This window comes from Erinaceus europaeus, chromosome 1 (genome assembly GCF_950295315.1).
Source record: "Erinaceus europaeus chromosome 1, mEriEur2.1, whole genome shotgun sequence".
Classification (NCBI taxonomy): Eukaryota; Metazoa; Chordata; class Mammalia; order Eulipotyphla; family Erinaceidae; genus Erinaceus; species Erinaceus europaeus.
The window spans coordinates 95075960-95098373 of NC_080162.1; the positions used below are offsets into that span (position 1 = coordinate 95075960).

General features: G+C 42.7%; 1 protein-coding gene and 1 long non-coding RNA gene across 4 annotated transcripts in view; one reads left to right on the forward strand and one right to left on the reverse strand.

Annotated features, from left to right (window-relative positions):
* LOC132538606 (uncharacterized) overlaps positions 1-22414 on the forward strand; it is a 484521-nt gene that overhangs the window by 16237 nt on the left and 445870 nt on the right. The gene's annotated exons all lie outside the window — the stretch shown is intronic.
* LOC132538589 (anthrax toxin receptor-like) overlaps positions 1-22414 on the reverse strand; it is a 38549-nt gene that overhangs the window by 7636 nt on the left and 8499 nt on the right. For 2 of the 3 annotated variants that reach the window (XM_060191159.1, XM_060191164.1), the window contains exons 4-16: positions 18962-19043; positions 18846-18879; positions 17329-17411; positions 17189-17257; positions 16791-16868; positions 16633-16693; positions 10623-10721; positions 8672-8741; positions 7710-7788; positions 5894-6016; positions 3389-3415; positions 1890-1964; positions 44-400 (exon numbers count right to left, since the gene is read on the reverse strand). In XM_060191159.1, coding sequence (XP_060047142.1) covers positions 167-400; positions 1890-1964; positions 3389-3415; positions 5894-6016; positions 7710-7788; positions 8672-8741; positions 10623-10721; positions 16633-16693; positions 16791-16868; positions 17189-17257; positions 17329-17411; positions 18846-18879; positions 18962-19043 — 1114 coding nt within the window. In that variant the 3' untranslated portion in view covers positions 44-166. Of the gene's footprint in view, positions 1-43; positions 401-906; positions 1210-1889; positions 1965-3388; positions 3416-5893; positions 6017-7709; positions 7789-8671; positions 8742-10622; positions 10722-16632; positions 16694-16790; positions 16869-17188; positions 17258-17328; positions 17412-18845; positions 18880-18961; positions 19044-22414 lie in introns of those variants that run through there. The other variant, XM_060191171.1, reaches the window with a different exon arrangement.

Genomic DNA, 22414 nt, shown 5'->3' on the forward strand with positions numbered 1-22414 from the left:
AACAGCAGCAGAGATATAACTCATACAGGGGAGAAATGCTCACCACGTAACAAACTCTTCTGCTTATAAACAAAGCCCAAGTCTTCTGACTTGTAGTCAGAAGATACTCAGCACATGTGTTCAGTCCAGCACATAAAGGGCTCTTAGCCATCTTGGGTTTGGTGTCTTAGTGGTCAGAATCTGGGGATGGAAGTGGCAAAGGAGATTTGCAATGTACTTGAGGAGGGGAACTGATGTAGGGTAGCATTTCAGGGCTTTCAGAGCACATGGGTGGGAGGTTTTGGCAGGGCAAACAGTAGCCTGAGAGGGGTGGGCTCTCTTGGCTGGATTGAAGGTAGAGATTCTGGCAGCAGGGCAGCTGTGCACACTCTGACTTGAATGGGTCGAGGCAGCACCTTTCCTGTAGGCAAAATAGGAGAGAAGAAGGTGTGGCAGAGTTATTAGAACTGGGATCAGACTACTGTGGTTTCCTTAATTCTAAGGAGTTGTGTCTAATATCCACCAGGACACACAGGGAAATCTTGCTTGATGCATTTTGTCTCTCTAAGTGGTAGATCTAATCTGGCCTCCGGTTTAGAGATTAACCAGATTCTGGATGTCTGCTATGTCTACCCACCAGCCCCAGTCCTCTGAGTTTTCACCCTCTGCTCTGATGTTGAATTTTTCTCAGTGCCTCCAACTGGACTGGGCACTGACACTGCAAAGGGGAGATTTGACTTTAAACCAGGGCACCAGAATTTCCCAGACATTCTGAATGAAGGTGGGTCTAGTTTATGCGTCTTTACCACAGACCCAGAGGATCTCAGCAGATGGAGTAGTAGAGCCAGAAATCCACAGGGTTGGTGCCTGGTATGGATGGATAATAGACTACAGGATAGCAGAAATCCCAGCTGCTCTTCACTCCATCTAAAAAATGCTGCAACTAGGAACATGTCTTGTCATTCATGATGACAATCAAGGTCTGCGTATGGTGCTATGTCCATAAGACATGGGAACCAAGTACTCATGTCTTGACAGCCCACTTGGCAGATGCCTGGGCAGGGCTCTCTGGCCCACAGTCCCCATGGGTCACTGTCAAGGGCAGGAAGCAAAGGACCTCTAGCCCACAGGCAGCATCTCATGCCCCTTGCTTACCTTATTCTTGGGCTCACATATTAATGGCATATGGTCACAGCCTTTAGTAAAGTGACAAAAGGGATCCAGATTTTCCTGAAAAGCAGTTGAGACTCTGAGGAATCTCTGAGATAGTTCTTTTCATCCACATGTAGAGTGTCCCATCCTGCTTCCAGTGCCACTCAAAGCTCTGTTCCCTGAACTCTCTGAGCCAGAACTTCAGCCTCCACCTGCGTCAGGGGACCTGACAGACTTTTGTATTTAGGGTGTAGCCACAGTCCTTGACTGTGATCAAGGAATGTTTTGCAATGAAACCAATCAGTATTTTGGTGCAGGAGAGTCAATAGCTGCTCTTAGAGGAAAACTCCAAACATGGGAGAGACAAGTGATTGTCCAGGAGAGGGACTAAAGGGCAAATATAAGATATTTTAAAGGCAGAAAGAACTTGGTTCAGAAATTTTTGTTTGTGATTCAGTTTGTTTTTACTTGTGTAGCTTCTGCTCAGTGAAACCCAAGGCATTTCTGGGCCTGATGAGAACTTCTGTAAAGAGTAGGGATGGGCTGGCTGTCAGCCAGTCATCAATATCCAGAAGCCTTTGGTTCGACCAAAGGGAGAACTTGTGCTGGACCTAAGAGACCTAAGCCCAATGCCCATGGTTCACCTCCACCTGTTACACATTCTGGATCTCAGGTCAGTGCTGTATGAACATCCTGTGTCTCCTTTTACCCTGTATTCTTTAGAAGTCACAGCCCTTACTTTTGAGCTCATTTCTTACCTCCATCTGCTTTATCCTCTTGTTTCGGCACTTGCAATAAGGGAAAACCACTATGGGTCTCTGTACACATGGCACCTAGGATGAGAAATATCTTGTTTGCTTCCCTGTGTGGCAGCTCCAGGGTGCAGACAGCTGACATGCACCTCAGTACCTGCCTAGCAATGACAACTTAGGAAATGCTTAGAGGGATAACTCAAGGAGAAAGAGGAACCCAGGAGGGAGGTAGGGAGGGAGGGGAAGAGAGAGAGAGAGAGAGAGAGAGAGAGAGAGAGAGAGAGAGAGAGAGAGGATCCTACATGTGAAAAACAAGCTGTTTCCTTTTGATTTACAATTACGGCTTTTGTGCAAAAGGACAAGTTTCTCTCCCATCTCCTCAGTTCTCTGAGGCTGTCCCTTGAAGGAGCCAAGCTTTCTTGTGCATAGTAAAAGAAAGATGCCAGAGGTGTGATTATCAGCCCACTCACCTAACTCTAGCAGATTCAGTTTCTCTAGACCACAGGGCACCAGCTCAGGGCACAGCCCAATGCAGTGAGGCTGGTGGCTAAGCACATGCCAGATTCAGGTTCTCCTGCCCTGAGACAGCATGACCAATGCTCTTATGGTCCCTGGTTCATGCTCCATCCTGTGTGAATCTCAGCCTGGACCCTGGCTCTTCGTGAGTGTGCTCAATTAGGCAGGGCCTCCCTCACAGCTCCAGGCCAGGTAAGAATCCCTCCCTGCTACCTGCTACAGTCCCTAGAGGCCCAAAACATTCAAACCTCTTAACTTGCCAGGAAACTGATGAATCTTTGGAACTGGAACCCTCTAGAACAAGCTCCCTGGGTTCCTGATAGGACCATTATATTACAGTTCATTGATACATGATAAAAAGTTTCATCTTCAAACTGCTCTTAAGACTTATGAGGGCAGGGGTAGATAATATAATGGTTATGCAAAGGGATTCTCATGCCTGAGGCTCTAAAGTCCCAAGTTCAATACCCACACCACCATAAGCCAGAGCTGAACAGTGTTCTGAAGAAAGAAAAAAAAAAAGGATTTATGAGAATTATGGTGGTTATCTTTGGGAGGTGGGAGGGTGGTGATACAGAACTTTGGTAGTGGGTATATTGTGGAACTAATATATTGTAATCTCACAATCTTGTAACCTACTATTGATCACAAATAAAAAATGAAAAAAATAACCAAGCTTCATCCATTCTAGTAGAGGCCACAGCAATAGTAATACAAGACCACTCCCACTTTCCTTTTCAGTGACAAGGGTCCTGGATATGGCTTTGTAGGGGCTATGGAAAGAGTGTGTCTGGGTGACATTTTATGAGCCCCTCAGCCTTCCCAGGACCATATCCTTTCCCTGTGACATCATTCTTTCTGTCAGCTCCTTCTGTTTAGGAAGGTGGAGAAGGGAGGGGGGAGTGGACTACCCTATCCTTCATGAGTTTCTTTATAAAGGTCAGTGGGCACAGAAGGTATGTTGGCACACCAAGAGCTAAAGAACTCACCTGTTTTGGCTCTTTCTTCTTGATAGTCTAGAATGTTAAGAGGGATATAAGTATTAGTTGAGAAGGTGTTTAGGACTCAGGTACTCCATACACATATATAATTTTTTAATTAATTTTTTATAATTATTTATTTTCCCTTTTGTTGTCCTTGGTGTTTTTTTTAAATTGTTTAGTAGTTATTATTGTTGTTGTTGATGTCATTGTTGTTGTATAGGATAGAGAGAAATGGAGAGAGGATGGGAAGACAGAGGGGGGAGAGAAAGATAAACACCTTCAGACCGGCTTCACTGCCTATGAAATGACTCCCCTGCAGGTGGGGAACCGGGGACTAGAACCAGTATCCTTATGCCGGTCCTTGTGCTTCACGCCACACTCGCTTAACCTGCTGCGCTACCGCCTGACTCCTGCTCCATACACATATCACTGATGCCTGCTCTGCAGCATTGAGACAACATGAATTTTCAGTATTATCTGGGTGCCTGTGGAATGGGGCCAGCAGAGGGCACGTTGTTGAGACTCAGGCTCCTCAATTACCAATGTACAGTTGGCATATTCTTACATCTGCTTGTTTTTGTGTTGGGCTAGTCTGTTCTTGATACCTCTACTTTACCCTCTTTCTCCAGTCAGCTTTCTCTATGTGTCCTTGGAAACCTAGATATACTGTTTCACCACAGTCCCTCTCTCCTCTCCAAGGGGATCACTCTGTCCTTTTTTTTTTTTTTAAATAGAAATAGCCAGAAATTGAGAGGAAGGGGGAGATAGGGAGGGATAGAGACAGAGATACACCTGCAGCCTTGCTCTACCACTTGTGAAGCTTTTCCCCTGCAGGTGGGGACTGGGGGCTTGCATCTGTGTCCTTGTGCGCTGTAACATATGTGCTCAACCAGCTGTGCTACCAACTGGCCCCGCTCTGTTTTTTTATTTATTTTTTTTATTGTTCACTTTACCAGGACACTAGTCACACCCAGGAAGGTAACATCTTAACTTCAATCACCTCAGGGACCAATAATAGACCAGTCACCACACTGTAACTACTTTGAGAAGGATGGCAACTGATCCTTTTCCATTCCAGCATGGGACAGCATGGGACAACACATCTTGGCACTTAATAATCACTGATGAGGAAGAGGTGGAGTGCCCCCAGATATGTGCAAATCATGATGGATCTTAAAAGTATAGGTTCTCAAAAGTCAGAAATACTTCCATATCAGTATCATCCTTCGAGGAACTTGCACCTATTTTTTATTAATTTTTAAATTTGTGTTAACAGTAGATGACAAGATTGTCAGATTATAGGATATAGTTCCTCACCACACCCATCACCAAAGTTCTGTATCTCTACACTTCCATCTCCTAAAGATAACCACCATAGTTCTCACAAGTCTTAGAAACAGTTTTGCTTGCTTCACTTTTTCTTTTTATTTTTTGTAATTTTTAAAATTATTTTTATTTATTTCCTTTTGTTGCCCTTGTTTTATTGTTGTTGTTATTGATGCCATCATTGTCGGATAGGACAGAGAGAAATGGAAAGAGGAGGGGAAGACAGAGAGGGGGATATAAAGATAGACACCTGCAGAACTGCCTCACCGCTTGTGAAACGACTCCCCTGCAGGTGGGGAGCCAGGGGCTTGAACTGGGATCCTTACACCAGTTCTTTGCTCTTGGCGCCATGTGCGCTTAACCTGCTGCACTACCACCCAACTCCCACTTTTTCTTTTTTTTTAAGTTCATGTATATGAGATCTACAGATTCCACATAGAAGTGAAACCATCGAGTAGTTGTCTTTAACCTCTTATTTCACTAAGCATAATCATTTCCATCCATTTTGTCCCAGAGGACACATCATCTTTTTTGATTACTTGTACATATTTTATAAAATATTTATTTATTTATTCCCTTTTGTTGCCCTTGTTTTTTTATTGTTGTTGTAGTTATTATTGTTGTTATTGTTGTCATTGTTGGATAGGACAGAAAGAAATGGAGAGAGGAGGGAAGACAGAGAGGGGGAGAGATAGACACCTGCAAACTTGCTTCACCGCCTGTGAAGCCACTCCCCTACAGGTGGGGAGCTGGAGGCTTGAACTGGGATCCTTATGCCAATCCTTGCACTTTGCGACACCTGAGCTTAACCCCGTGCGCTATAGCCTGACTCCCTACTTTTTACCTATTTTGATTGTCCCTCAATATGAGCCCTCTCCCTGTATTTCAGTCAGTCCTCAGGAATCTATCTGACTGTTGTGAAGTTACTCTAATCAAGGATCTGTGTGCTTCTCTTCAGAGATAATAACCACCCATAAAATAAATGCCCTGTCAGGAAGGAAATAGGGAAACTCCAAAGAGCCCAAGCAATTCTTATGTCTGGGGAAGGGAGGCCAACATCTATGATGTGCTGATGTGATGATGTGATTGGATTAAGACAGACAAGATCATGGGGCAGTCATGTGACAAGGTCCCCAAGGGAGTTGGTGCAGGGCTGAGTTTTAGAATGTAGGCTGGCACACTCACCCTTGTGCGACATCGTTGGCAGCAGCAAAAGGGAAGTAATAGGACTAAGAGGCCTGCTCCAGCTCCAGCCACATATAAAGGGATGACTGGGAGAATTTTTGGGACAATAATTGGTGAACGATGCTGTAGAGGACACATAAGCCAGGAATATGCTGTTAGTTTCTTTCTGAGAACTCATCATACAGCATCCACACAAGACTTCTTAGTGCCCACATCTTTCCTCTCCAAGTTGCCAACCTAGAGAAACTGGGCCCCATATCTAGAGAGCCCTTATAGAGGCAGGGGCACAGTCCCCACCTTATCCCAGAACTCTGTCTAGGAAGTCAGATTTCTTGCTAAAGTGATAAATCCATCCCTCTGCACACTCATTGCATGGCAGTACTGGGTTTTGTGAGACACAAAAATCTGTAGATATACAGATGTCCTTGGGGGACTGCTAAGCACACTGAGATATGGAAGTAGAAAAGTAGGGCAGGAGACCAAGGCCCATCTGTCCATGGACTAACCCCCTGCTCCTTGGCTCTGCAGCTTTGAGCAAAGCTATTTCATTTTCTTGGTCCACCATTTTCACATTGGTAGCAGATATTGAGCAGCTGTTGTAAAGTTCAGAGAGAGTTCATAAAGGTCTTAGACAGGCCAGGTGGACATAGGGTAACTTAAGAGAGAGGAATATTATCTTGATGTTATTCATAACCCAAGGGAAGTGGTCTTTCTCCAGCCAGATGCTCTCTGTTGCCCATATCACTCTTCCAAGGTGCTCGGAAGACGTGATGTAAGAAGAAAAGACATCTGGGAAGCAGCATCTTAATTCTCAGGTGCCTCTCACCGAGCTGAGACTTGGCCCCTTCCACAGCCCTGACAACTTCCCCATAGGAGATGAGAAACCTCCTGCAGAGATCAAGAGGACTAGAGGCTGGGTGGTAGCGCACCTGGTTGAGTGCACATGTTACTGTGTGCTAGGACCTGGGTCCAAGCCTTCAGTCCCCACCTGCAGGGGGAAAACTTCCCAAGTGATGAAGCAGTGCAGCAGGTGTCTCTTAGTTTCTTTCCCTCTCTTCCCTCTCAATTTCCGGCTGGCTCTATCCAATAAATAAAGATAATAATAAAAATAATAATAATAAAAGAAATCAAGAGGGAAGAAATGGACAGGTAGGTAGCAAAGGCACAAGGCAGAAGTAGGAGGAAGACAGAAGGTCCGCAAAGTAACAGGTGGTGTTTCCTGAGTGGGAAGTGCTGCACTGGTTATACTGGGCCTCAGAGCTGTAACTGCTATACCAGTGGGTGATACCCCAACTAAAATCAGGGCACAGCATGTCCATCCACAGATCCCTCATATCTAGGACCCTAGTTTGGAGACCACAGATGCCCCAGAGTTTCTGGATTCTGACTCCTAGAATGTGAGGCTCTAGGCTTTTCTAGTGGCTCCACTTGGAATCCAAATGGAGGCCCAAGCTCCCCACCATGAGACCCAGATGCAGTGATATGATAGGATAGAAAACATCATGGACAAAGTCTCAGCACCATTTCTGGAATCTGCTTAGATCTCTCTGGCACATCTTCATTCAAGTGTTCACAGAGAGCAGAGATGCTCCAAGCTCTGCAAGTTGGCCACACACCTGAGTGTTCTTGCAGAAGCACTCCTGTGGCACTCCCCATGTGTCAGTGTGGAGGTAGCTTCCTGATGAAAGGTAAAGCACCGCACACTGGCTGTGAGGTGTTTTCTGAGGTCTGCACAAGGTATTAGGTGCTAGTGTTTCCCCTTTGCTGCCCCTCATTAGGGGCTCTGGAAAAAAAGTGAAGGTTGCTGTATACTCACACATTGTTTGCTAGTGATTTTAGCCGTCTTGTCAACGAAGCTGGCACCATTGTCCAGGCTTATTTGCACCAAGACTTGCCTGAACCACAGAAAGAACAGATAACTTAAATGTACACATTGACACAGGTTTCATACTTGGTTGAGATTATAGCCCACACTTCTCCCCTTTTCCTTTTCTTTTTTCTTTCTTTTCTTCTTTCCTTCCTTTCTTTTTCCTTTTTTTCTTTTTTTGCCTACAGGGTTATCACTGGGTCTTGGTGCTGGCACTATGAAACTACTGCTCCTGGTGGCCATTTTTTCCCCCATTTTATTGGATAAGACAGAAATAAATTGAGAGAGGAGGGGCAGATAGAGAGGCAGAGAGAAAGAGACATCTGCAGACCTGCTTTACAGCTTGTAAATCGACCCCCCTGCAAGGGTTGGGAAGCCAGAGGCTCAAACCCAGATCCTTGTGTGGGTCCTTGCGCTTAGTACTATGTGTGCTTAACCAGGTGCACCACTGTCCAACCCCCCCCCCCATTTTATAGTCATAAACATTAGACACATGGGGCTAGTAAAGAACAGTGAGGATGAGGAGAGCTAATCCTAAATATTAGCAGGTGAACCTCTGCAATGACGCTGACCTGGCAGTGAGGGGATCTGCATGGGACCAAACACCCTGGTGGCCATAACCTGAGTGACTCAAGTGGCTGTTTGATGCCATGGTCCTGACTCTCCTGTATTTGCATAGGATGCTGGTATATCTCTGAAAGGATTCTAGAGCTCAGGGACTACCCCTGGGGCAATCAGTCATCCCCCACACTCAGTCCTTAGCAGAGGCTGGACCACAACAGACCCCTGAATGCATCAGGAGATCAGCAATAAGGGTAAGTGGGGAAGATGTCCTGAGGCCTCCCAGTGGAAGTCCTCTTCCACACCAAGGAATCAATTACTGCCTGCCTGGTCCCAAACTGGAAACTTACTGGCCTGGTTTCTTGATCTTTACTCCTGGACACTTTATGGTGCCACCGGTTACAGAGGTTGCTCCTCTATCTAAAATAATAATAATCACATGAAAGAATTCCAATGGACATGTATATCTAAATATCATTTTTTTCCTCTTGTACTTGACAAGCACAGCTAGTGCCCTGCAGCTGGCACCACTCTTCTCTGTCTTCTTCTGAGCACCAGTTCTGTGCTAACACATATAGTGCTCTGTGTTCAGTGGGAACAGAACAGGCAGAGACTCTGCTCTCAAGGGCATTTCAATTGAACATGGAGAGTGGCAGTTAAAAAAGACAAGCAAAACTAAATGTCACGGAAAAAGACATACAGCGGACAATGGAAATGAAGGAAAGGTATTTAGAAACTCGTGACTTGCCCTTTCTTTTAGAGAATGTGAAAATTTTATACCTGAAATAATGTCATATATGCTATCAGTGAAGCCAAGTGAGTTGTGTTAATAGCTACAGAAAGTAAAAAAAAAAAAGTGACAGAAAGGAATTATTCTGTCCATTCTTAAAATGATTGAGAGTGGTAGCCCGCTAAGTGAAGCAGGAATGTGAGATGGGCTCTTGCATGAGGATCTGGCACTTCTCTCTGGCTTGGAGAGAAAGTTAGTGACTCCCAACCTGGGACATGAGTGTAGCCACAGGCTACAGAGCTCATTTCCTGTAGATAAAGAGCTCCTACCTATCCCCCTCCCTCACCAGGTTAGAAAAGCCTACACTGGGAGCCTGGACATCACCATTGTTAGCTTGTGACATTAAGCAAACTCTTCAACTGACACTGCCTCTAGTTCAGAGTCTTACAAAGCAATATTGACAGGCCTCTTTCAAAACATTCAAAGTGAAAATAAGTCTCTCTTGAGAATTGGGATAGTTATTATAAAATAGTCAACATGTTACCCAGGATAGTGTTTCATAAGTGTTAGCTCTCCATAATAAAAGGTTGCTCAGCCATAAATGGGAGAGTATAAAGAAGGTGAATTTAATATTCTGAGACCTTCTACACATTGTGTGGTGTGGGAATGTGGCCATGGTAATTTCTACTCTGTTCTTTCTTCTCATGCAAAAAGGAAAGATGTGCTAGACATGTGGTGGAGAGGAGATGTTTTATGTTTTCCTGATGACTCTGAAATAAGAAGTCATTAAACAGTATACATCATATAATAACATAGATGAATGTATCAAGGAACTAAGTGGGACAATGAAGGGCAAAAAGAAAGTTCAGTTGTGCCCATGCACTATATGGAAAAGGACACACACACACACACACACACACACAAAAGGACACACACACACACACACACACACACACACACACCCTTCAGTTCTGAGAGCACAGCATCTGCCTGATCTTGCTGTGTGCTGTCATAGACTCTCACTCATCATAGGGGTATCTGAGTACTTTCAAGTGGGTTTCCATGTGTGGCAGAACTTAGCTAGTGCATCATATTGGACCAGTTTGAGAGTAAACAGAACCTGACAAAAGAACTCTCATTTGACCAAGGTCACTCAGTACTATTATGTAATCATGCTGGGATTCCCTCTCAGTCCAAAGTGAGTTTATTCTCCTGGAGAAAGTACCAGTAGACCTCACATTGACTCAGAACCCTGACGAGGTCACTGTTTTCCTCCAGAAGATTCCTTTTGTTAAGATACTTAATTGTCTGGGAATGTGAAGCACCCAGGAAAGGATTTGGGGTAAGAAATTTCTGTGCAGTTACCACCTCAAATGCAACATCAGCAGGGCTAATGCTTTTCTCAAGATGCTCTGTGGCTCTGGGCATTGCTTAACTCCTTCCACTACTCAAGGCCTCTGTCCTCAGATTCTATAAAGAAAAATCTGAACAGTTGTTGAGTCCTTGACTGACTGAGGAAATATAGTTGATACAGTGATCTGCTGCTTAGTGGAATTTAGAGTGTTACTTACCAAAGAATTCAGTGGCATTGAAATTGTATCTACAAATAACATCTTCCTTTTTCTTTGCATTAGTAAAGCCTCTTCCAATAACCAGTAACATATAGTTTTCTGCAAGGACAACATCCAAAGATGTGTGTGAGGAGTGGCTGGGTGTTATTTGCCATTGTGGCAGGTCACCTCCCCTCAGCCACAATATAAATCTCAAAAAGTTTCTATGAGGATGTAATTACATGTCCAAACCAACATCTCTGTGCCCCATTGGCTAGAGCCCCACCTAGTGTCACTGCAGAGGCTGGACTGGGTTTCAGCTCTTAGGGATTCTTACTAATGACTCTGACCTATAAAAGTCATCAGAAACATCCTGCTTTGTCCCCTTCATAAGGGTAAATACAATCATGGGTTTTAGACCTTGGCTCCCTAAGCCTGTCTTCAATGCTCTCCACCAGGCCTCCATACATAAATAAGAGGAGCCAAGAAGATGCAAAGGTCTGGAGGATTAGACTTTCTGATATTTGGGATCTGTATTTTTGTGAGCCTATGGCAGTCCAGATATGCTAGGCTTAGAGTGGGATTTGGAAACAGCAAGGAGACATTTTTTCTCAAGAAACCGCCCCCCCCCCCCCCCATGGAGTGTATTTAGCCCACAATTCAGCAGCCAGTGTAACAAGCAGTTCTTTCTGCTATGTGTCAAGTTCATTAGCCTCCTGATACCAGAATCTTTGGTCTGGCTAATTTCAATGACCAATACTTCCTTCTCCATCTCAGTTGTGGATTCAGACCCTAAGAGATGAATGTTTTCTCTACTTCTTCCTGGGATTCACCAAAACACTTCCTTCTGCTACTGAGATGACACTGACATACTAAGGTACATTTTTGGTCTCTAGATATTTTACAAAATCCTGGGAATCTCAGAGGGTCTCTGCCCTTGTTTTAATACCAAAGGACACATACAGAGACTCAGACAATGCACTTAGCCCACAATTCTTCAGCCAGTAGAATAAGCAGTTCTTTCTGCTATGTGTCAAGTTCACCAGCCTCCTGATTGCAAAGTCCTTGGTATAACTAATTTCCATAACCTATCTTCATTTGACCAATGTCAATACACAAGGAACCATTTTGGGAAATGTCAATATAACTGAATCTGGTTATATTATATAATATATATTATATATAATATATATTATATATTATATATAATGTTATATATCTGGTTCCTTGTGCTTCAAAACGTCCTCCAGCATGCACCACATTGATCACACAAAATTTCCTGCTGCAGTATGGGTCATATAGAAGTCTCTGATTTAATGAAAATGAATTCTAGGACTGTGGCCAAAGCTGATTTGTTGATATTTTTGTAGTCTTTCCAGTGTTTTTGAGAAAAGGGGAGGGACCAGGTTGTGGTGCACCTGAGCACACATGTTACAATGTGCAAGGACCCAGGTTCAAGCCCTTGATCCCCACCTGCAGGGGGGAAAGCTTTGCAAGTGTTGAAACAGTATTGCAGGTATCTCTCTATCTCTCTCCCTCTTTATCTCCCCCTTCCCTCTTGATTTCTGGGTGTTTATATCAAATAAATAAAGATAATAAAAATAAAAATAAATAAAATTCATGAGGGAGAGAGAGGGAAAGAGGGAGAGGGAGAGGGAGAGGGAGAGGGAGAGAGAGAGAGAGAGAGAGAGAGAGAGAGAGAGAGAGAGAGAAGAAGAAGTTCAGGAGCCAGGAAATAGCTTACCAGGTGGATTACAAACTTTACCAGGCATGAGGAGACTGGGGTTAAATCTCTGGTCCCTCCATGGGAGTACCAGGCAGAGGGGACACTTCAAAAGCAGTGGAGTAGTATTGTTATGTCTCTTCTTTTTCTGTCTCTTCAAGTTATCTTTTTTCCACCCCTTCTTGGATAAAATGTAAAAAAATATAAGTTCACTGGAAGTGTTGGAATTTTGTAGGCATGAAGCTTTCACAGAGGCTTGGCAGAGAAATAATAGTAAAAAAAAAATTTTTTTTTTTGATATCGAGATATCCCTAGTGAAGCCATTGTGGTGTACATATGTTGACTGATTTCTATAGCACATAAAAATGTTGCAACCACATGCCACAAGAAGTTTCATCATGGTGCAGCTCAAATTTCTGGAGAAAAAAAGTGATACTGTTTGGAGGTGGGTAAGTGTGCATGGCCAGCAGGAAGAGGAGGAGACGGGGAAAGAAGACTCAAGCTGTGCCATGGTGCTACAAAGGTGCCAGAACCATATTGACAACCAGAATTACTGGAGACTAAGAAATAGTAGCAACATCAATTAAGAGGTAGCACACAGGGGATTCAAAGTACTAAACTCTGTAAATCGGTTCAACGCCTAAGGAAAATAGTCTGGAAACTTCAGAACACTAGAAATGGACCTACACTAAGACCTCCAAATTCTCTCATATCCTAAGGAAGCAAAGACACCTATCCAAAGAGATATATGCACACCTATGTTCATGGCAGCATAATTTGGAAGCAACTCAGATGCTCAAAGATAGATGAGTAGTTACAAAAGTTGTGGTATATAAACACCATGGAATACTACTCAGCTATTAAAAATGATGAAGTCGTATCTATTTTGCCTCATCTTGGATAGATCTTGAAGGAATCATGTTCAGTGAGATAAGTTAAAATGAGAAAGGCAAATACCAGATGATCTTATTCATAGGTGGAACTCAAGAAACAAGGAGAGAAAGAGAAACGTAGAGTAAAACTTGATTGGGTGTGGTTTATCACACCAAAGCAAAGGAGTCTGAGGAAGGAAGGGAAGAGAAAAGATGGAGGAGTGTTTGAGAGCTTGGTGCCTGCTAGTAGAAAAGACTTTGAGTTGGAAGTGAGACTATTTTGCAGGCATGAATCACAGGGAAATGAGAAATTGTACCCATGCAACAACACCTGCACTGTAAAACATTAATGCACCAGTGAAATGATTTGTAAAAAGAAAAAAGAAAACAAAAACTAGAGCATGATACAGATGTGTTATGTAACATATTTCTCAACACATTAATGAAATTTTATTTTTAAAGTGGACTGATCATACTAGTTTACTTTAACTCAAGTTGTTCATAGGTAAAGTAGCTTTAAAAGTAATAGAGGGTGACACAAATAAATGAAAGAGCATTCATTTTTCCTGAATTGGAGGAGTAAATATTAAAATGTCAGTCCTACAGAAAGCAATTTACAGATTCAGTGAAATTCCCATCAAAATCCCAGTGAAGTATCTCAAGAAAATTGAACACAGCTAAAAATTTATGTGTATTGCATCCCCCCCAAAACTCTCACAAATATTCAAAACACTCCTGAGATAAAAGAACAAAAACATAAAGCTATCAGACTTATGTGACTTCAGTTTATACTACAAAACAATAGTAGGTGTCATGCTTATTGACTTCAGCTTATACTGCAAAACAATAGTAATTAAAATGGTATGGTATTGAAACAACAATGGTGTTATATTACACCAAAGTAAAAGATTCTGGGGTGTGGGGGGGTTAGGTCTTAGAGCATGATGGCAGAGGAGAACTTAAAGGGGGTTAAATTGTTACGTGGCAAACTGAGAAATGTTACACATGTACAAACTACTGTATTTTGCTGTTGAATATAAACCACTAATCACCCCCCAATAAAGAATAAGTAAATAAAAAGAAAGAAACAACAATGGGCACTCATACCAAAGGAATAGACTAGAGAATCTGAAAATTAATCCACAAATAGATGGACACTTAGTATAATTCATAGGAATCAAAACCATCAGTGGGGAAAAGAAGGCCTCTTCAACAGAGAGTCATAGAGACACTAGTAACCCTGGTGGCAGAAAGAAAGAAAGAAAGAAAGAAAGAAAGAAAGAAAGAAAGAAAGAAAGAAAGAAAGAAGAAAGAAAGAAGGAAAGGGAGGGAGGGAGGGAGAAAGAAGGAAATCTACTTATTTGTAGGAAACTTTACCCTATTTAACCTCTGAGCAGGAGGCCTGGGAGGCCTCTTTATCTAGGGGACTAGACCTTGTATATGGACTTAGGAAAGAGCCTCCTCAGCCTCCTAGGATCCTTTGGGAAGTTAAACTGGAATGAGGGCCTAAAAGCAGAAGGTGCTGAGACCTCTGCCTTGCTCTGAAGACATCCCGAGAGACTGAAGAGATGATGCTTTGATCTCAGGCACTGACTGCCTCCTCAGGCAACCTGGGCCACTTATTTTTTCAGAAAGATATGAAGTGGTGTCCTTTGATGAAATAGGTTTCTGCTTCCTTTGGGGCCCAGGTTTCTGCCTTGAGTTTCCTTCCTCTTAAAGGGGCTGACACACAGGGTATGATAACTTCAGATAAAAAATGAACAGTTTTTAACTGATAAGAACCAAAGAGCCAATTTGGAAGGTCATATTAGAGATTGCTGGGATGGTACAAGTTAGTAGTTTGCTAACTTTTGCTTCTTGGAGACAATATTGAAAATTGCATATACTCAGCTTTTTGCTTCCATTTGTGTGCCCATGGGCAAAAGAGCACAGAGAAGAACACAGATCTTTTTGACCCCTGGATATTTTTTACTTCTTGTCTTCCAGTGGCCAGCATAGGGCAGGCATGGTTCACTTGGGCTGGGCAGTGATGCGCTCAGTTGTACTATGCACAAGGATCTGAGTTCAAGCCCCCAGTCTCCACCTTCATAGGGGAAGCTTCAAAAGTGGTGAAACAGTGCTGTAGATTCTCTCTCCCTCTCTCTCTCCCCTTCTCTCCATCTCTCCTTCAATCTCTCTTCCTCTCTCCCCTTTTCCTCTCAAATTATCTCTATCAAATAAAATAAGTAAATATAATAATAATAATAATAAATGGTTTTCTGTGTCAGGATCTGGGTTGATCAGGCTGGATGGTGTTCCAGTGGGGAAGTGAGTCTTCAGGAACCTCAACCACACAATCTCAAGTGATACCATCTTACATGCCTGCACACATGAATGCTTTATAGAGAGGAGGGGCTGATGTCAGCAAGTAACTCATGTATGTACTCATCACAGGGAAAGAGAGACCCTCCCTGGTTAAGAAAGGCTCCTTTCCCCCCTCCTGATCTCTGGAAGAGGCCTTCTCCATTACCTACTGGTGACATGCTAGCTGTGAACATTATGTAGATACCCTTTGTCAGACAATGTCCCTATTAAGACTTTGGAATGTGATCTGGGCCCAACTTCTTTCATTTATTTATTTTAACTTTTAATATGTCTTTATTTTTTCTTCATTTTCATTTTAGTGGATAAAGACAGAAAGAAATACAAAGGGAAATGGGAGAAAGTCAGAAAGAGAGACATCTGAAGCATTACTTCACTACTTCATAAAGTTTTGTCCCTGCAGTCGGGGCCCAGCAGCTCGAACATTGGTCCTTATGCATGGTAATGTGTGCACTCACCAACTGAAATGATATCTATTTTTTATCTTTTTGTTGTTGTTGTTGTTGATGATGTGTTCTTTTACATTGATATTCCAAATTCTGAATCAGACTCGCATTTCTGGTTTGGTTCACCATTAAGATTGAATTACTTTCCTTTACACATTGTCAGATTTCATTTGCTTATGTGTAGCTGAAGGTCTTAAAATGTATTTTCATATCTTAAATGAAACTTTCATTTTTAAGATAGAGAACATTACACTCATGCCTTGTGGTTAAGACTTTAAATTTTCACATACGTCAAGTCATTATCTATCATATACAGAATGAAATGTTGACTATCACAAAAGGAAAAAGTAGTTATACTCACTTACCCATCCCACACCCCAAGACATGCACACCTCACTCAAACATGCACTTGCCTATAGACCCAGTGCACATTGCTACACAACCACACCAGGCATTCTCACAGCCCTCACCACCCCCGCCACACACACACACACACTTGGAACACTCAGTCCACACAAGCTACCCTAAAGCCATATGTTTGTGTCAGCATTACCACACAGCACATACCTAAAAAACAAACAAACAAACAAAACCCTCTGTGTATCAATAGCAGTGACTTCAACTCTTACCTCCTGCACAGTAACTGGAAGCTTCAAGACGTGTAATCTCAACACAGGACTTTTTTGTAAGCTTGAGTAGTAGTTGTTGTCAGGGTCAGGAAGAATTAAAGAACAGGTTATGGTGAGGAGCTATCCTACCCTTCTTCCCACATTTAACCCTCACTCACGGGATCAATGATTTTTTTCAGATCTTCGAATCTTTCCACTGCAAATACATGATTCTTGCTGTTTGCAATTTCATCTAGCTACAAGAAAGAGGAGGACTGGGTCACCACCAGGGGGTGATGGTGTAGCAGCTTCTTATTCTAGAAGTTGGTCCCTTGTCTAGAAGTTGGTCCCTTGAGTCAAAAGCCCCACCCTGGCACCAGGCAGCAGCTAACTCTTTGGGAGCAAAACACATACTGTTTTTCATTTCCATGATGCCTGTTTCCAAGCACTTGGACTGACTTAAAGGACCATTGCCTGGGAAGCCCTGGAAAGCCACTCACCAGTCTTACAGCTTCCCCTGTCCCCCACACCTGGTGACCTGTTCCAAATTACCACCCGGTGACCTGTTCCAAATTACCTGCTCTCTCCGGTAGTCTTTTATACCCAAACCGTAAACAGTTGCCCCCAATTTCCGACACTTTTCAGCCTAAGATAAACAGAGTGTTGAGGATGACTGAGTAATGGGAACAAATGTTGATAAAGATGAATAGGACTTACTTCTTCCTTTGCCTCTTCAAATGGAATATCATCAAGTGTTCCATCTGTTAGAGTCAGGATCAAGGACTGAACTGGCTTCTTTCCTGAAGGAGAAGCAGAGAGTGATCTGGTCAGTAAGGGCACTCCAAGTGCACTGCCACAGGTTTCCAGGCCCACATAAATGCTCCCCTTTTCTCCTCCCTCCATTCCCCAATGAGAGGCTGCCTAGACCTGAACCTCTGCCATTCAGCACCCCTGTAGGGCTTTACAGCAGACTCCTGGTGGGACAAGGGACCTTAGCAAAGACCCACTTTGTAGATGAGGAGATTGAGTTCATCTCAGAACTTTCCTTGCTGAATTCTCATTACTACTAGATAGTAAAACATTTGCCCCAGAGGTTATTCCAGCTACTACACTGGACAGGAGTGAAACTTTCAGATGGGTAACGGGAACAGAACTGACACCCAACTGCCAGTTCAGGTAGGCACTTCTGCTGGTATCCACAACCCAGCGGTTCATAACTCAAGGTCAAAGGCAGTTGGGGAGTAGGTTCCATGCTCAAAGTCTCTCACTGTTAGGTCTACCATTTTTTTTTTTTCTGACAACAGCTTCAACACCATCATCTTTCCATGGAGACACCACTAGACTGAGAACAGCCTTTTCTAGAGTCAGAGCCAGAAATGTCATGGAGGTAGAGTTTGGCCTGCAAGGAGGAAATAATCAAGATTTTTTAAATTTATTTTTTTATTCTGTAAATTACATTCTGCCTGTTGAGGTCCCTGCTTTTTTTCTTCTTGTTTACACAGATCAAATGTAGATCAAACAGCTGTGTTTATTTTTCATAAAAAGATTAGTCTTTTCTTAGACAGAGAGGGCAAGAAACAGATGAAGTTATTGTTCAACTTTGGCATGTGATGGTGCCTGAAACTGACCGGGGTCAGAGTCTCAGGTACACAAGTCATGTCCTCTAACACTAAGTACTTCATATCTAATAAGCATTAAGAACCCCAGACCCCCACATAGTTTAGAATCATCACTGGGGTGTTTTTTTCCTGCCTCCAGGGTTATTGCTGGGGCTCAGTACCTGCACTATGAATCCAACTGCTCCTGGAGACCATTTTTTCCATTTTGTTGCCCTTGTTGTTATTATTATTGTTGCTGGATAGGACAGAGAGAAATCGAGAGAGGAGGGGAAGACAGAGAAGGGAAGAGAGAGGTAGACATCTGCAGGCCTTCTTCACTGCTTGTGAAACAAACTCCATGCAGGAGGGGACCCAGGGCTTCGAAATGGGATCCTTACTTTGGCTTTGCACCATGTGAGCTTAACCCTCTACACTACCACCTGGCCCCTTTCTGGGGTGGGTTTTATCTTCACTGCCCAGAGAAGGAGGTTGCAGCACAGAGAGGCAAGCCAGTTGCTATAACAATCATTTACTAGCAAGTGGCTGAGGTGGGCCTGCATGAGACCTTACTGAAGCCCAGGCCTGGCTCAATTCTGGGACCTGTTTTGACCATAATGGTAACAGTAGGTGACTTACCTGCATTGGTTGCTTCCAATATCTGATAATAAGCCTGCAAGAAGAGAAGGGATGTTGTGAGAAGGCAGCGGGCTGAGGGGGACAGAACGAATTCTCAGAGGCCCAGCATTCTGTACCATTCTTAATCCTGCTTGCATGTGTGTAGCTCCTTCAGGTACAACATTCTGAAGTTTTTGTAGACCTTCTCTTATTAATTTTCTGAAAAAAGTAAAAAAAAAAGTAGCAGAAAAGGAAACTCAGGTGTAATGCAGGTGAGGATGGAGACTAATGCAGTTTCCATAGAAATTAGTTTGGAGAATACTAAGGCAAATAAAAAATAAAAACTTTCGGCAGTCCTGCAATAACACTCCTAGGAATATAGCTAAAGGACATAGAGGCACTAATTCTTTTTTATTTATTTTTTACTTTTTTATCATCTTTATTTATTTATTGGATAGAGACAGCCAGAAATCCCGAGGAAAGGGGGTGCTAGAGAGGGACAGAGACAGAGAGACTCCTGCAATATGCTTCAACATTCACAAAGCTTTCCCCCTGCAGGTGGGGACCAGGGACTTGAACCTGGGTCCTTGTGCACTGCAATGTGTGCGCTCAACCAGGTACACTACAACCTGGCTCCTAGAGGCACTAATTCTAAAGGATATATACACCCCTATGTCCAGAACTGTACTATTTATGCTAGAGAATCATCAAAACAGCCTGTGTCCAATGACAGATAAATGGATAGAGAAGTTGTGAGGTGGTGTGTGTGTGTGTGGGGGGGGTGGTAGATAGCACAATGGTTATGCAGAGACTTTTGTGCCTGATGCTCTGAAGTCCCAGGTTTAATCCTCCACACCTCCATCAGCCAAAGCTGAACAGTGCTATGATAAACAAATGAGAGAGAGAGAGAGAGAGATAGAGACAGAGAGAGAGAAGTTATGGTCCTACCATAAAATACATTGAAAAAATATAGATGGAACACAAAAATATGTTTGGAGACTCAACTCCATGGGCAAGTGCAAATAAAACAAAGTAAATTAATGTGATTAAATCAAATTAAAAGATTTCTACACATTGAAATCAAACTACACAAGGATAACCAAGCAGCTCAGCAACTGGGAGAAGATGTTATGACTCACATATCCAACAATAAAATAGTATCATATAGCTACAAAGAACTGGCATAGCTCAGAAATAGGAAAAAGCATCACCCAATTTATATTATAAGTAGGACAAACAACTTAATAATTTTCTAAAGAAGAAACACACATGGCCCATAGAAATAAGAAGAAAGGCTCCATTTCAGTTATCATTAGAGAAATGAAAATTAAAACTACATTGAGGTTCCATCTTACACCTGTGAGAACTGCCTACATCAACAAAACAAGAAATTACAGGTGTTAGCAAGGTTGTGTAGAAAAATGAACACTGCTACACTACTGGTGGGAATGCAAACTAGTATGGCTATCACGTGTGGAATGATAACCCTTCAGCTTCATTACTTGGGTGAGACCTTTCCTTTCATAGTATTCTCTAATGCCATCTCAGGTGGTTCACTTTCTAACAAAGTCCCAAAAGCTAGACATACACCAGTTTCTGTGAGAGAGAGCATATGTTTACATGTATCCATAAACTACTGCAAAATATATACCTGAAAGCAGAAGTACACTAGAGTTTGCAGTGAGTATCCCCCTAACACTTCCTCTCCACTATTCCAAGCTTTGGGTCCATGATTACTCAACAATTTGTTTGGCTTTGTATGTTAACTCTCTTTTCAGTCACCAGGTTCCAGATGTCATCAGGATGCCGGCCAGGCTTCCCTGGACTGAAGACCTCACCAATATGGCCTGGATCTCCGCTTCCCCAGAGACACACCCTACTAGGGAAAGAGAGAGGCAGACTGGGAGTATGGACCGACCAGTCAACACCCATGTTGAGCGGGGAAGCAATTACAGAAGCCAGACCTTCCACCTTCTAAACCCACAATGACCCTGGGTCCATGCTCCCAGAGGGATAGAGAGTGGGAAAGCTATCAGGGGAGGGGGTGGGATATGGAGATTGGGTGGTGGGAATTGTGTGGAGTTGTACCCCTCCTACCCTATGGTTTTGTTAATTAATCCTTTCTTAAATAACAAAAAAGAAAAAAAAAAAGAAAAGTGAACACTGCTACACTACTGGTTGGAATGCAAACTAGTATGGCTCTTTTGAAGATTGTGTGGAGTATCCTTAAACCAATAAAATGTAATTGCCTTGTGTTCCAGCAATACCACTTAAGGCATTTATCCAAATGCCTTATGCAAATACTAATTTGAAGGGATATGTGCACCTCTCTGTTCAAAGCTGTATTATTCACAATGGCCAAAGAGTGGAAACAACCTAAATGCCCATCAAAAAATGTCTGGCTAAAAATGTTATGGGGAGAATACTCCATGAAATTCTATTTTGCAATCAACAAAGATGATATTGTGTTCTTTGGGACAAAATGGATGGAACTGAAGGTGATTATGTTTAGCAAAATAAGAGATGAAAGACAACTACCAGGTAGTTTCAATTATATGTGAAATTTAGACATCTGATACACATGAACTTGCAAAACCGACCAACCAACCAACACAAAGTCAGAATCAGACTGCTGTTTCTAAGAACTTATGATAACTATGGTAGTTGTCCTTGGGGAAGTGAGTATCCAGAACTTTGGTGCTGGGTGCTGTTTAGACCAACATCTGGTAATCTTTTTTTTAAAAAAATATTTATTTTATTTATTTATTCCCTTTTGTTGCCCTTGTTGTTTTATTGTTGTAGTTATTATTGTTGTTGTCGTTGTTGGATAGGACAGAGAGAAATGGAGAGAGAAGGGGAAGACAGAGAGGAGGAGAGAAAGATAGACACCTGCAGACCTGCTTCACCGCCTGTGAAGCAACTCCCCTGCAGGTGGGGAGCCGGGGTTCGAACCGGGATCCTTATGCCGGTCCTTGTGCTTTGCGCCACCTGCGTTTAACCCGCTGCGTTACAGCCCGACTCCCCTGGTAATCTTTTATTATTTATTTTTTCATTCTTTTAATTTTATTTTTTATTAGTAATTTAATATTAATTTATAAAATTACAAGATAACAGGGTACAACTCCACACAGTTCCCAACACCAGAGTTCTGGATCCCCAATCCCTCCATTATAAGCTATAGTAGTACTCCCAAGAGAGGTGAGTCAACTATTATTTTTATAAGCATCTGTCTATATTTCTAGATATTTGGCCTTTTTTTTTTTAATGGGGGAGTCCCAACTTCTCTTCCTTTTATACTTATTTAACATCCAAATGTCCCTCCCTTTTTTCCCCCCTCTCTCTAGTTCCTGATGGAGTTGAGGTCAAAGCTTTCTGGTAATTTCCCCTTTTCATTTCTCCCCCACTGGTAATAAGGATGAAAATTCTTTGTGGTGTGCAGAAGCTTGAAGTTCTGGTTTCTATAATTGCTTCTCTGTTGGGCATGGGCATTGACAGGTCAATCCATATCCTCAGCCTGTTTCTATGTTTCCCTAGTGAGGCAGGGCTCTGAAGAGGTGAAGTTCCAAGACACATTGGTGAGGTTGTCTGCC